The sequence below is a fragment of the Orbilia oligospora genome (genome assembly GCF_000225545.1).
Source record: "Orbilia oligospora ATCC 24927 unplaced genomic scaffold scaffold00080, whole genome shotgun sequence".
Classification (NCBI taxonomy): Eukaryota; Fungi; Ascomycota; class Orbiliomycetes; order Orbiliales; family Orbiliaceae; genus Orbilia; species Orbilia oligospora.
The window spans coordinates 445084-460636 of NW_011645637.1; the positions used below are offsets into that span (position 1 = coordinate 445084).

General features: G+C 45.3%; 4 protein-coding genes across 4 annotated transcripts; all 4 read left to right on the forward strand.

Annotated features, from left to right (window-relative positions):
• Positions 1–109: 109 nt before the first annotated feature.
• On the forward strand, positions 110–4238 carry AOL_s00080g124 (uncharacterized protein; the record flags this gene model as incomplete). The annotated part of the gene is made up of 2 exons (XM_011124499.1): positions 110–721; positions 819–4238. The coding sequence occupies 2 exons, from the start codon at positions 110–112 to the stop codon at positions 4236–4238; spliced, it is 4032 nt and encodes a 1343-aa protein (XP_011122801.1).
• Positions 4239–4301: 63 nt separating this feature from the next.
• Positions 4302–5129, forward strand: AOL_s00080g125 (uncharacterized protein; the record flags this gene model as incomplete). The annotated part of the gene is made up of 1 exon (XM_011124500.1): positions 4302–5129. One exon carries the CDS (start codon positions 4302–4304, stop codon positions 5127–5129), a length of 828 nt encoding a protein of 275 aa, XP_011122802.1.
• Positions 5130–5612: 483 nt separating this feature from the next.
• Positions 5613–6446, forward strand: AOL_s00080g126 (uncharacterized protein; the record flags this gene model as incomplete). The annotated part of the gene is made up of 2 exons (XM_011124501.1): positions 5613–5869; positions 5963–6446. 2 exons carry the CDS (start codon positions 5613–5615, stop codon positions 6444–6446), a joined length of 741 nt encoding a protein of 246 aa, XP_011122803.1.
• Positions 6447–11473: 5027 nt separating this feature from the next.
• Positions 11474–14292, forward strand: AOL_s00080g127 (uncharacterized protein; the record flags this gene model as incomplete). Its single annotated transcript, XM_011124502.1, has 2 exons — positions 11474–13855; positions 13927–14292. 2 exons carry the CDS (start codon positions 11474–11476, stop codon positions 14290–14292), a joined length of 2748 nt encoding a protein of 915 aa, XP_011122804.1.
• Between the last annotated feature and the right edge of the window lie 1261 nt (positions 14293–15553).

The window sequence follows — 15553 nt, forward strand, 5'->3', positions numbered from 1 at the left end:
ACACTGGGGGTCCTTCTTATATTGGAGGTCCTAGTTCTGATGTACATTAATTTTGCGAAGAGTTTTCATGAAATAGTGAACTAACATAAAATTCAACTAGCAGAAAACAATGCCGGCCCCACCTCGTCCCCTGATTCCTCTCTGGGCCCGCTTCCTCGTCTACCTCCGCAACAAACTACCAAGCAGTATTACCTGCAGATTCATCATACCGGCTCTCGACCGGTACGGAATCTCCGGGGGCGAACCGCGTCCCCTTGTTCACCACCCTCTGGCGCGTGAACAAATCACCTCCTTCCTCCTCGGCGACGACGACGCTGAGTTATGGCTTCTAACTCGTCTAATCCGTTGCATAGAATGGGAACTCCTTCTATGCAACTACCACACTGCCACCGCGATGATGCATAACCTAACCAATCGCATCCCGGTTCTCGTCTCCTCGCCGAGTTACCACTACCTCTGGGCTAGGATGTTAAGTCAACAGGGGTATATCGAACGAGCTGCTTGGCACAGAAATCGGGCTCTCGAGTGTTTTCTGGGGTATACCCAGGATTGGTTGAGACACTCCGAAGAGTCGACTGTGATGAAGTTGGTGATTGAGTTGAAGGAGATGAGGAGGGCTGAGACGGCTGATATACCGTCAAAGGAGTTTTTGAATAAGTTGACTCAGGCGTACGAGGGGTATGTGAAGATGAGGCATCCGAGGGATCTCACGTTTGTTCATGTAAGTTTATTCTCTATCTTTATTTTATTTTTTTATTTTTTTCTTTCTTTCTTTTTGGAATTTGGGAGCGTATGCTGATAGGAACTGTGGTTTGAAGTGTGACCTCTTCTACATGTACCTTGACTACCAATATCACATCCAAGACGATAACGTCCACCCTGATGCCCTCACCGACCAAAACTCGCACGCGATCTCCGTGGTAGGCTACCACATCCAAAAGGGCAACTTCTTCGGCTGCCACCAGCTCTACAAATGGGTTCTCAAGAACGTCTCCACCCAATTCACCCTCGACACCGTAGTTCAGGAGTTCAAAACCATCTTCTCGACGCATACGCCAGAACCCGTCCTGCTCGAAAAGATAATGGCAGAGTTATACTTCGCCAACGCACAAAACGTCCTTCATCTATCAAACGAAGCCGGACAAGTCACTCGTTATGTAATCGATTACGTCTGGGACTTATACGAAGAAGCAGTAATGCACGCCTACCGCGCCGGTGACGAGTTACTTATCACCGACATCAACTGGGCAATCTTCATCTTGGATTACAACGTCGACGTGGACAGAAACGTAACTCGACAGAGGAGACAAAAACATAAGTTCACCTGGTACAATCTCGAAATCATGTACGAGGACTTTGTCGACTTCTGGAAGTTTTATGCTTCTCGAGATGACGCTGCAAGGATTAGATTGATCTTGACACAATTCGACCCGGTCGTTCAATTATGCCAGAATACGGACTTGAACGAAAAGCTGGACCCCGCTTGGGCGTTCTACCATATGGTCACGGGTGACAGAACCGGCGAACAACCTTATCACAAACTCGCAAACACAGCCGTCAGAAAACTCGACGTGGTCAATCTCCTAAAGGCTCTTGACGCTTGGGATGAGAAGTACGACGAAAAATGGTATCATGATGAGTTCGATATGATGGAGTATAGATTGTTTAGCTACCACAGACTTGGAAAGTTGTCTGAGGGAATTCCCTTGGCTTTGAACTTTCTGGACTTATGCTATCAGTATGGAGATGTTGAAGACATTAGCATTTCAAATTACCACTATCTACTCTTCAAAGCGGCATTGACTCACACCATCCTCCCCAGCAAAAGGGCAGCATACGTCCGAACTCTTCGATCGGAATTCAACAGCTCCATCGCCTGGGACGAAGATCATCTATCCACTGTAGATCTCACCTACAAAAAACGGTGCATGGCCGCAATGTTCTTCGCCGATAACTGGAGATATCTCAAGAAATACGACGGACTCGAAGAAGTTTTCGTCTCCATTCAGCATTTGACACACTGGCATAGTATGTGGAAGATCAAAAGGACCATGTCGCAGCAGACGAGGTATCATCTCGAATTCTACCTCTGCGTGGTGAAATATTTAACCGGATATACGAAGGAAGCGTATATCCACGCCATGAAGATTGCGAGGACCTTTTTACCACTTCCCCAGATAAGTGTCTGGCAGGGGAAAACGCAATGCGAGAAACAAAATGTCCAGATATACATGGATTGGATGTTACTCTCCATCGCTCTTTACGTCGATGTAATCGATAACTTATCCTTAGGCGGCAAATCAGTTCGCGCCGATTTGGTGGAGCTTATCGAAGAAGACGAGTTTTGGAAGATCGTTCACGGTCTGGAACAATATTGCGTTGAAACCGGGGAGAGTAATAAATTGGCACTTGGGTATCATTACCTCGGGTGGTTGATGGAAATGTATGAGAAATTCGACCAGGCCGTGGCTTACTACGATGAAAGTGTGGAATTGATCAGGGATGCTCAGTTGTATGGAATGATCGGGGTGAGGAGGAATCATTTAGTGCCGGAGTTTATGAAGACTTTGAAGCCTGTTATGTCTTTGGAAAGATTATCTGGCTTGCAGATTAAGATCAAACAAAGGGATCAGGAGGCTAAGAGGTTGATTGAAGAGAGGGAAAAGCAGTACGAAAGGGAAGTGAAGAAGTTTTGGGTCAATTGGAGGATTTTGAAAGAGAAGAGGGATAAGAAGAGAGCCAAGAGGATGGAGAAGATCAAAAACGTCTTCAGGCTAAGGAAGGATAGGAGGGATGAGAAGGACGATGAGGGTAAGACAAAGAAGGGGGGTCTCACGAAGAGGAACAAAAACGCATCAATTATTCGACATCTCCTCCAGAATGGATATAAGAGACTCACCAACGACAAGGACGACAAGTATGACGAGTACGACAAGCGCAAGCTCGCCATCAAGGTCGCAGAGCTTGAGTACACCGATAGTTCCGGTTCTGATTATGATGACGACGACAAGGAAAACCACGATCCTAACGCTAGTGGCAATCGAGATTCCGACCAAACCCTGGGACCGCAAAGAAACGAGAATACCCAACAGACACCAGCAGAGCAGAAGACAAATAATGAAGAAGAGGAAGAAGACGAAGCTGAGAAAAAAAGAAGAGCCGAAATCAGGGAAGGGAAGAAACGAATGACCGATGCCGGCACGGGAAATATGGACCCGAATCTTCCTAAACATTCGAACTCTTCTAAACATGCAGATGCTCCTAAACGTACAAATTCCCAAAAACGCCAGACCCCGAAGAAGGCGAAGAAGCCAAAGTATCCTAGTGGTCCACTTCCACCACCTGACACTTACCTCAACCCGGATCTTAGCAACGAGATTTGGAATACATCGCAGGAGATCAAAGCCTGGGAATATCGACGTATCTTAGGCTACAGTACTCTGTGGGATGATCAAGAAAACCTCCTGAACGAGCTGAACAAGGTCATTGCATACTCGGATCCACCAGTCTCACCCGGCCAAATACGTTGGGTCCGTGAACTCGAGCGACTCATTAGGCCCGGTGGAGGCCATGGCGATTGGGCTTACAAATGGAGTTTCATTTGTGAACGAAAGAATGAAACCATGAAGATCCGAGTGGCAGTCAGGAAGTTGATACGAGGCGATGAACGAATTGCAATCCCCATGTGCATCCTCATTGCAATCCCTCCTGTGATTCAAGATGTTTACGATCTCCGAGGGTATCGATCACCCGGACAGGCCATGATATTTATCGACTATATCACTATTGATAATAAAGTCTACATGGTCTACAACATTGAGAAATTCAGGCCGGTCAGGTATTGTCCACAGCCTGTTTGTATTTCTCACCATGTTCTCTTGGCTCCAACCAAACACGCTATCGAAGGTTGGGTTGAGGAAATCTTGTACGAAGGCCTTCAAGGCAAGAATATCTCAAAGATAATGGATATCGGACGTGATCTTGTCAGCCCTATTAGGAAAATCGCCAGAAAGGGAGATTTGGTTATCATTGGAAACTCTCCATTGATGAACCGTGTCCCTTTCCATGCGATACCAATCGGAGAGAAGAAATCAGAAGAAAATACCTTAAACCCAGACGAATCTGGATGTTCCGAAAATGAAAGAAAGGAAATCTATGAAGACGAGGATGATGAAAGCTTGGATGACTTGGCTTTACCGGAAATTACTTGTGACGACGGCGACGGTACCGAAAATTAGGTAACTCTCGGACAATACGTTGACGTCATCTATTCCCATAGTGTCCTAGTCACTAAACAGGCCATGCAACGCCTTGACGGCTTCCAAAACCGACCAAAGATTAGTAACGGCATGAACCGTGGTTGCTTCTGCGCCGTCCCCGGTGAAGGCACTGGCATTGCAGCTCAAAGGGCAACCCGTAATATGCTAAAGAAACTGACATCTCGTTTCGGAGGGGACAGGATGTCTCTTTACGCCGAACCATCCGGTCTCACAACAACTGAATTGAGAGAGCAGGCCATGAGAACCGTCGACTTCCTTCACTTTCAAGGTGAAATCAGCTTGAACCCCGAAGACGATAAACCCGAAAACACGACTCTCAGGATGGGTGAGGAGATGACATTAAGCGCCAAGACTATCGCTTCTAATCTTCAATTCCAAATGGGCTGTTCTCCACTAGTCACCTGTATCGGTGAACAACCCGACCACATCGACGAAGACGCTCGTCTCACCGAAATCCCAGATGCTATCCCACCGGCTTTCCTTCAAGCAGGTGCTTCAACCGTCGTCACCACACTTTGGCCCGTCCCCTCCCAAATTGCCGACCGCTTCACCGAGGTCTTTTATAGCAATTTTCTTAAAAGGGGGAGATTGGATGGGGACCAGGTTTGGAACATTGCGCAAGAAGTTCGTGTGGCCGCTAGTGTTGTTCGTAGGGAACTTGGAAAGGGAAATAGTCACTGGGCATCTTTTGTGATGTATGGAGCTTGGATGAGGGGGTTTAGACCCGGTGGGAGGATTAAAGTTACGAGGGGCAAGAATGTGAAAACGGATTTTGCGGATTATCAGCAGCCAGATGTAGGGTTTTATCCACCACAGGAGTATGGATTGGGTCTTAGGGTTAGGAATTGAGGGGACTTATTATTCTTTGCTTTTTGAATCTACAATTGTTATGGATTCTTGTTTTTACTTATGAGATTCAACTTCTTTCCTATGTGTACTCTAGCTCTCTACTTTATGAGTCTCCTGTATTTTAAGTACTTTTAAGTAGTTAAATAACAGGATAGATAGCTAGCTAACGAAATGCTAAAGTTTTTTTTTTTTTTGAGAATGTATATTCTATCTGCTTACGGGTGCTGTGATATCGGCTCCTAGCTGAGAGGTAAGTAGTAATGATGAGGTACTAAATGGCCTTGTAGGGCTTAACTTGTGTCTGACAAGATATTGTCTATTGATCCAAATTCAATACTAAAAACGGTGTTGCCAAACGTTGTATTTTTCCCAAACCTCACATTGCTTTTTCCACGCCTCCACCAACCGACCCTTGCACTCTCTTTCCTTCCCCAGCGACACAACTTTCGCGAAAACCAATCTTCAAAAAAAATATCTCCAACAATGGAAGGCCTCCGCAACGACGGACGACGATGGAACGAACTTCGAAGAATCCATTGCCAATTATCAACAAGCAGTACCAATGCCGACGGTAGTTCATACATCGAACAAGGATTTACAAAAGTCCTATGTAACGTCACAGGCCCCGCAGAACCCAGCAGTCGACAGAAAGTGAAGCAGGATGCTGCTACCGTTACCTGCGAAGTATATTTTGCGGCGTTCAGTGGGACGGATAGAATTAAGAGGGGGAGGAACGATAAGTATGTTCTTCTTTTAACCATTACTTCTTTTTTTTTTCCCTCTTAGATATTGGATATTAGGAGCTAATTATGGTGGTGGTTATTCAATTGTAGAAAAGTCCAAGAACTCCAGACAGCGATCCAAAAGACCTTCGCATCAGTAATCCTAACCCACCTCTTCTCTCGGTCCGAAATCACAATATCAATCCACATCCTATCCCAAGATGGTGGAACCCTAGCAGCCTGTATCAACGCCACAACCCTCGCTTTAATCGATGCCGGTATCCCCCTAAAAGATTACGTCTGCGCCTGTACCTCGGGTCAATCAACCAGTATCTTCGATAACGAAGGTTCTACACCAGATCCATGGTTAGACGTCAATTATCTGGAAGAAAGCGATATTCCGAGTTTGACGGTGGCGACAGTGGGCGAGACGGAGAAGATTGTAGCGTTGAGTATGGAGAATAAAGTTAGGATTGAGATGTTGGAAGGGATGATTGCGGTGGGGATTAGTGGGTGTGCAAAGGTGAAGGGGATTATGGATGCGGAGGTTAGGAGGTATGGGAAGACTAGGTTGGAGGCTGCGACGGGAGAGTAATGTTTTACTGGGGTTTTGGTGGTGACTACATGGGTCATGGGAGCTGTGAGAGCAGTGGATTGGATTGAATTGGTACAGCGCCTTTGAGGCAGGGATCGGGGGGAGTGGGATATGTCATCCAGAATATGGAGGTCGTAGTCTCTGCGGGGGGCGTTTATACGGGACGAAGGCTGTGATGTTATACTTGAGTCTTTGGGATCACGAAAGCGCATGGACCGATATATCTTTCTTAATGGGAGCTTGAGGGTGCGTTTACTAGCGTATGCTAAGTTTTATTTATCAAATAGCTAGCCCGCCAAGCGGTTGTCCTAAAGCAATAGAATTTTGATATTAAAATCAATTACTTATCTATATATATACGTTTTCGCAATACATTAATCGGTGTAGTCGGTAACAAAATATCCCCGAATACTTTTTTCGGTGATGTTTGCATGGAATTTAAACCAGGGTATATCCGTAAGTACCGAAAAAAGAAGCTTCCATGCGGGTTTCTAGAATGGCCCTGGACGTTTCAAAGTCTCCACTGCACCCACCGCACCGTCTGAACTTTTTTTCCCCTTCTCTTCTGCCCAGATTTTAGGCGTCTTTTTCCGAGTGGAAGAAGAAGAAGAGTTATTTTTGTGCTCTTTTGTTCACCAGCTTAGCTGCTTGTTACCTAATTGCACAGTTAGCTGCTTATAGTTACTAATTGGTACTAAGCGAGTCGAATTAATGGCCTGCATGCGCATGAACGTCGGACGGCTGCTGCTTGGGTTGATAGACATTGCAGGTTTATGTAAGTTTTCAAGAGTTAAGGAAGTACGATAGATCTATCGATAGTATTCAGTATATATATCAGCATCATTAATTAATTGTAATAAGCGCGGCATGGAAACTGCGGTTGAGGAAGAAGACGTTTGAGAGAGCGTCAGATGATGGTCACCAGACCATTTATTTCGACGCCCCTACGATTGATCCACCACCCCTTATACAGAACGGATAAAATAGCCGGAGAGAAATTTCACTCCTTCGTTACTGTGTATCTTTTTTTTTTCTGGTCCCAACTCCCTCTCTCCCTCTCCCTCTCTCTCTTTTTTTTTTTTTTTTTTTTTGGTGTGGTGGATCGATGTATAGTTTGCATTCTTGACGTTTGAGTATGCTATTCTTTGGAATTGAACTGATTGATTCATCCTACCAATCGAAGCATCTGAAACGAAACAATTTTTTTGGGATAAGTGAGGTAAATCAGCAAAGTCTCGTCTGAATGTATGCATGTCTCTTTTTTTTGGGCCCCACTTCCACCTTCAATCAATCAATCAATCCAAGCTGCCGGGTAATACTGTGTGTACTATGTACTGTGTAGCTACCCTGCTATTACCATATACCATTTCTTATTGAGAGTAGATTTTTGGTTCATGCTTGGCCCCGGGCGGTGACCGGCTGTAGAATGTTATGTATGGGGTGCTTTGTGGGATATCCCGGGAATACTTTTACAGGCATCATGATTTGGTGCCCCTTGCACACACCATGATCGACTCTAAGCTTACCGGCGGCTTCTGTAGGAAAGGTGTTCTTTGTTATTCAATGTCTATATCATATCATATCATCATATCATATATCACGGGTAGGCTTGGACACACATGTATATATATTATATATGTGAATATGCTCTGGTGGTTTGAGGAAGGCTAAAGCTTATAAATGATACAAAGCTTTTCGCACAGTCACCCTCGACTGGGAAAGCCCACACGCTGTACTTAAGGTATCGGTTTTTAGCCCAAGTCCAAGTTGGCTTTTTGGTGCCTTGTCCCGACACCGGTACTTATGACCTATAGCGCTACGGCCTATACCAACAGACATATTATCCTGTCAGATCCTCCTTTTGCTTCAACCGAGAGGATCTAAGAAGGAAGGAAGGAAGGAATGGGACGAACCGGCGGTCGCTCATTAAGCGTGTCTTGGATTCGCCTTGGGGTCGGCTCGACGGGTCTTATCCTGTTCCTGTTGCATGTTGGACTTTTCTCTTCTTCTCCCTCTTCCTTGTCAAGCGTGTCGTTAATACGCTTTTGTTATTTTCCCGAGTTCTTTTTTTTTTTGTTGTACCTGACCGGATCAACCGATATTACCCAGCTCGAGGTACTCTTAAAGATATACTATATACCTGGCTAGTTAGTGGGTTAGCTACATAGTAATTGCTGTTCCTGGTTCATGTTCGTTTGTCGTCTGTGCGAGAGTTAGGTGTCTGTGTCTGTGGGTTTTACTTTTCTGCAGGTGCTCCTGCATATTTTCTATTATATTAGCATTATCCAGAAAATATTCACGCTGATTGTCCACACACACACGGACCCCTTGCAATTGATAGTCATGCAGTATACTGGTATCGTATGCGAGTGGTACTGGTAACTTGTGCTCGTATGTCTGTCAGTAAATGAGTAGCGATGTATACTTCGGAAAAGATGTTAGACGCTTGACAGTTCCCAGACGCCTGTTTTTTGTTTTAAATTGATCCTTCTTCTTCTCTTTTTTTTTTTTTTTACTTTTTCCCACGGCATACTTACTTTTAAAGCCTTTGCGCTCGATGCCCATGCTGCATTAAATTTCTTTCCGGGTCGAGTGTGATTGATTGATCCTAGATGTGAGCAAAGAAAGAAAATTCTTCGGATTATCTTTGCCCTGGATGTGACTTCTTTTAAATATCCGATATCTGATGGAACTTAAATATTAAATCGATTCAATATCTGTAACGAATTAGCTATCATTTGGCTTTAAAGCTTGAACTAAGAGTAATCTGATATGATATGCTACACAAATCCCTATCAGACGAAGAATAAAAATAATGGAGGAAGACGAAGAGGTTGCCTCCACATTGCAGCTAGGTTCGTGAACTCGCTGAAACGTATCAGGCAGACCCCCTTTCAGCATTATCAAACGAAATCTCGCTCCCAAGTATCGCAACCATTCCGTCATTAAAACGCCAAACCCACGAGAGCGGCCCCGGTCTCTAAATTAAGGTACACGGGAATTGCAAACACCTGGGATAGTGAGAGCTTGCTTGCTTGACAAACTTCGAAAGAAGACTGCTGAAAAGGGAATTATTGAAGAAGAGAGAAATAAAATATAAAACAGTATCGTGAATTCGAATAGACGCTATTCCTTTTTTCTTTCTTTCTGATTTGACCCGGCGCACGACACCAGAAACGTGGTAACTTTCTCTCGTCTATCGGCAGGCGGCCTTCTCTTCTCCTTCTTCTTCTCCTCCCAAGTTCCTTTTTTTGATTTTTCCGGTCGACCCAGTTTAAGCTGCTAGTATACTAAGTGGTTAGCCTCTCACTCTCGCTCACCCTCTCACCCTCTCTTTTTTACTCCCTTACTTCTTCTTCTTCTTCTTCTTAATCAGATCTCACGAGGGAAAGAAAAAAAAAGAACTGCGAAAAATTCTTCCAATTGACTTGCATTTGCACGGTCGTTACTGCAATAATCTTCCCCACCCCCCAGTTCGATCTGGTACTTACATTACATTTCATACATACAAAGTGTATATATGTTAGCAAGTACTTGTACTTCTTACAACCTCAGCTCATTTTAAGAAACAAGCAAAGCAAAGCAAAGCAAAGCTAGGCAGTCGAAACCCCCCCAGTTTGCTTGATTCGCCAGTCCAAGCTCTCGTCTCCTGGGGTTCACCTCGTCTCACATCCTTCTAGAAAGTCGCTTCGAACGAAGTAAAACACCGGCTGGGTCCTCCCCAAAAATATAATTAACCACAGCGCGGTGGAGTGCAGTGGTTGCAATACAATCCAGAACATAACATTACTACCTTAGCTTTGGAGGTTTCCCAACAATTCTGCATGAAAAAGGAACCTTCTTGTTAATTTCAGTTTACTTACTATACGGAACTTCGAGACATATTTATAACCCATTCGATTCGACATCATTCGCCCGTCACCGCCGGCCACCCAAGGGAGCTTGCGGAGTTATAGTAGCCTTTAACTAGCTTCAGTTCGAAAAATTGGACGGACCAGGGTCTTTTCGTACATATCCTCACGAGTCCTACCACTTTTGGACCCGGTGCCTTTTTTTCCAATTCTGCTTTAGAATCAAATTCAGAAATTCCTTTGAGTCTATTCTAGTTTATTTTATTTCTGCGCCGAACGATACCAAAGTTATAAAGATTTCGAAACCGGGAACAAAATGCGACTGGATTAGGAATTTAACTTGATCAAGAAGTCCTCTTTTTCTATTTTTTGATTTTTCTAATAATCCGCCTTTCTTGTTCGGACCATTTCAGTTCATTTCATTGCTCTGTTCTCTTTCACATATCCGCCGTGCCGCCACTTTTCTATCCTGAGAGAGCTCTGTCCACCACCACCAGACTGACATACCACCTCTGCTTCTACTTCTACTCCTACTCCTACTTCTACTTCCACTTCTGCTAAGAATCAACCACACGACACGCCAATCTATCCACTGGTATTGTTATCACCATCATCGCCACCAGACGTAGACAATATACCGTTCCCGCCTCTCCAGTCCCGTTAAACTCAACTCGCCTGGTACGTACCCATCCAGCCCGATTTTCGTGGTCGTCAGGTGGTTAGTTCTGACCGATTAAGGTTCACGTTGTCCAGCTCCAATTGATTTGCCTGCAGCCAATCCAACCCGCAACCTCATCGTTACCGCCCCCAAACCTCGATATCCAGCACACCCACCCTCCCTCCCAGTTCCTCCCTCAACCAACGTTGCCCGTCCGGTGTTCTTTTTTCCCCACAAAAGAACACCGCTCCCTCCCCACACCCCCCCTCCTTTCCCCCACCACCAACCACCAACCACCCAACATTTCCCAAATAACAGCAACCGTGGAGACCGTACAAGCATCAGTACGTAGACCCCGAGACGCCCGTCGCCACACCTACAACTCCCACCCGTACAAAGCCAAAACCAAGCGGAAAGTCTCAAAATCTCCAACCGCAGTTATGAGGCGGCGAGGTGCTCCCGTAGCACCGACCGCCGGGTCCAGTCCGCTGAGTATACTGCATACCTTTGACCAAGAAATGAACCCTGCCCGACCCGTCCGGCCCTCACCGTTAACAACACATCAGTCGGGTATGCCGTTGGATCTGCTGGAACGACTCAGGTCGTTTCCATTGTTCCAGACGGCGCCGGAGGAGTTCTTGGCTGCAATTGCAGCTTCCATTAGACCTCAGCAGCATGCTCCCAGGGATTATATCCTGACTGAAGGTGATGAGGCTAAGGCGATGTACTGGTTGGTTCGGGGTGCTGTGGCTGTAACGTCAAGGGATGGGGAGAGCACGTACTTTGAGCTGAAACCTGGGGCGTTCTTTGGGGAGATCGGTATTCTTATGGATATCCCCAGAACGGCGACAATTATTGCTAGGACAAGATGTCTTCTGGTGGTTCTTACTAAGGACGCCTTACGAAGAGAGCTGCCTAAGTTCCCGGATGTCGAGAAGTCGATCAGGGAGGAAGCTATGGAAAGATTGGCAATCCTGGAGAAGAAGAAGAGAGAAGGTGTAGGGAAGCTAAAGGTCCCCGGAGCCATTGGACTTGCTCACACTGGCGGTGGCGAGCAGTCCATACCCATCGGAGCCGCGATGCTAGCTGCGGAAGGTGGAAGCTCTTCGTTCGTGGTTTCTGCAGGAACGCAAAGAAAAACCCTTACAGAATCTGTATTGGCTACGGGAGAATTGAATATTCGGCAAGTTCTCAAGGAGCTGCCGCTGTTTGCAAACCTTCCGGCTGAGATACTACACTTCCTTGGAATGAATGCTACCCCAATGTCTTACCCACCGTTTACCCCGATTGTCCTCCAAAACTCGCCCGGAACCGAGATTTTCTTTATAATACAGGGAGAAGTCGAGGTTGTCGACCACAGCGCCGAAATCTCGTCGGCTGGTAATCATACGCCGTCATTCACGCCGGAGAGTGGGAGGGTAGTGGCCAAGTTACGGAAGGGGGATCATTTTGGTGAAGTTGCCGGTCTCGGGTTAACCGCAAAACGTATGGCAACCGTTAGGACTATCAACTCTGTTGAATGCCTTGTCATTGAGGGTAATGTATTAGAGGAGCTCTGGCGAAGATGGAATACGGAAATGAAGCGTGAGGTTGAAGCTACAGCCAGGAGAAGATTGTCGACTGCGGATTCGGCCGATACTGATAAGATGGAAGTTGACCCTCTTTCGGTTGGAAACAGCGGGCACTCGACGCCGACGTACTCGATCTCTCGGATGGATTTGGCAGATGCTTCTGCGAAACTTGCGACACATTTGAAGGACCCTTCTCACGCCGATTCCCCGTTGAAACAGTCACTTGCTCCTCACTCCGAACAGCCGGAGACGACTTTCCCTGGTATCAATGTTATCGAGCCATTGGATCCCGATCCGTTCCTGCCTGCGGATTTTGATTCTATGCGAGCGAAAAGCAGACGCGGTTCATTAGCCCCGCCACCACCCGCGCCCACGGTGCCTACCAGCGGGGAAGCGGACATCGAACGACCTATATCACCCTCCCCGAACAAATCCAAGCACCCTACCACTCCCCCAGAACACTATTCGAGTGCTAAGCGAGCTCGAATCGTCCAGCGAAGAACGACACAGTTTAATAAAGGGGCACTCAAAGACGACATTCTGCTCAAGATTTTCGAGTATATGGAGCTTCACGAGTTAATGCGATTACGACAAGTCTCGACACATTGGGCCAAGCTTTTGAACACAAACCGAGATATTCTTCGAGTACTCGACTTGAAACCCTATAACCGAGTAGTCACAGATGAAATACTAATAAACGTCATCGTTCCATTTGTTGGATCTCGCCCCGAAATCGTCGATATTAGTAATTGCTACCACCTCACCGACGAAGGATTTACAGTACTTGCTAATGTCTGCGCTCCTAACTCCAAAATCTGGAAGATGAAGAGCGTGTGGGATATCACCGGCCAAGCTATTCTCGAAATGTCCAACAAAGCAAAGGGGCTCGAGGAAATCGACCTCAGCAATTGTCGTAAAGTCAGCGATACCCTCCTTGCTAGAGTCACAGGCTGGGTGGTCCCCGAAATGCATCCCATGTACGCGCAAATGCAATTCCAGGGCGATCCGGCAAAAGCAAAACAGCATGAACTTCTCTACCCGCCCCCAGGAACGGTCATCGGTTGTGCTAAACTGAAGAATATGACGCTTTCATACTGCAAACATGTTACGGACCGGACAATGTCACACTTGGCAGTTCATGCTGCGGCTCGCCTAGAGAAGGTTGATTTGACACGCTGTACAACGATTACGGATCAGGGTTTCCAACATTGGAGCATTACGCGCTTTCCGAATTTGACGCATCTGTGTCTTGCGGATTGCACATATTTGACTGATAGTGCTATTGTGTTTTTGACGAATGCGGCGAAGGGGTTGAAGGTTCTCGATTTGGTTAGATATTTACGCCGAATTCATATTTCCTATTCTCCAGGTTGACTTTACTAACGATTTTTGGGATATAGTCGTTCTGTTGCGCCCTTTCCGATACAGCAACTGAGGTTCTTTCTTTGGGTTGCCAATCCCTCACCTCTCTCAAGCTCTCCTTCTGTGGTTCTGCAGTCAGCGACTCTTCTTTACGAGCGATAAGTCTGCATCTCCTCGAACTTCGCGAGTTATCCGTCCGTGGGTGTGTTAGAGTTACTGGGGTCGGTGTTGAAGCCGTTGTTGAAGGGTGCACGAAATTAGAAAGCTTCGATGTGAGTCAATGTAAGAATCTTACGAGATGGTTGGAAGCTGGCGGCGTTGAGAGGTGTAGAAGGACCTGGAAGAGGAATATTAGGTTTGATACAGTGGCGAGGAACACGGAGGCAGGGAATAGGATGCGGTGAGTTTTTATGTTTTTATGTTTTTTTTTTTTTTTTGAAGATTGCTAGAGTTTCCTGCTCTTTTTTGGTGACAGTAGGTTGGGATGTTATTTTTGAGAGATTTGCTTCTTTTATATATGACGTATATACAGGATGGGAGATGTTGACCAGCGGCGTCGTGGGTACATATACCACTTCTTTATCTTCTTCTTCTCTTCAATCCCCTCCACGATTTAGGTGCGAGCCTGTTTTATCTCTTTTTTACTTCTCTGTATCTATTTAACCCTCCCCTTTTTCAAACCCCCCTTTGTTCTCCTTATTTTGCTCACTTGTTTTACTATACGTTGAGAATACTTTTCGGCGATAGGGTTGTGTATGTTTCATTCCTCACGCCTGTTTTCTTTTTATATATCTCGCGATGGCGTCTGTGTTCTTCCCTTTGTTTTACTTTCACGATTTACTGTTAAGGCCCTTTTTATTATTATTGCTACTATTATTTAACGTTAGCTATTTCCTTACTTTTTTTTATCAAATTTAAAGACACTTTTTTATTATTTTATTAACTCTGTAGATATATCTATCTCCTTTCTATTATTTCCTTAAAGTCCTCTCCTCCCTTTTAATCAAGGCTTGCGGGATTTCGATAATGATTCATGTATTAATTGCAATATTGTTGCAAGCTTGCTTTTGTGGAAAGTATTCCCTTTTTTTTGTTATGTATTATGTTTTCATTCTATAGATGGGTTTTTGGATGGGTAGGCATGCATGGGAGGGTATATCAATTCGAATTTGGAATAAGTATATATAATAACTGGATTCATCCACGAGTAGAAAAGTCAAAGCTAAAAGTCCTCCAAGTTCGTTCCAGCCGTATGATTACGATTGTCAAGTACAGTATGATTATAATACTTTTTTTTTTATTTTGAATTGTTTTATTGGCTTTCTGTGCGTTACTTAACAACCAAGACCGCCTATAATCGATGATGATGAGGAAATGGAGAGAGATGAGAAACATCCGTGCAAAGTTAAAAAAAAAAAAGAGGAATGCAAAAGAAGAAAGAGAGAACGGGGGAGTCCGCATGATAAATAATCCTTCCTCTTTTTTCTCCACCCCGCTAAAACTTCTCGATTACGTTTTAAGACTTCAAAGAACGAGAAGGATTTCTGATATAAATTGGTTATCCATATTCCTTATGATTCCTTCCTAGGGGTTTATTGGGGTTCCTTGCATCTTCATGTTATGCATTTTGTTTTTTTCCATCAATCGAATGCTCCAACAATTATC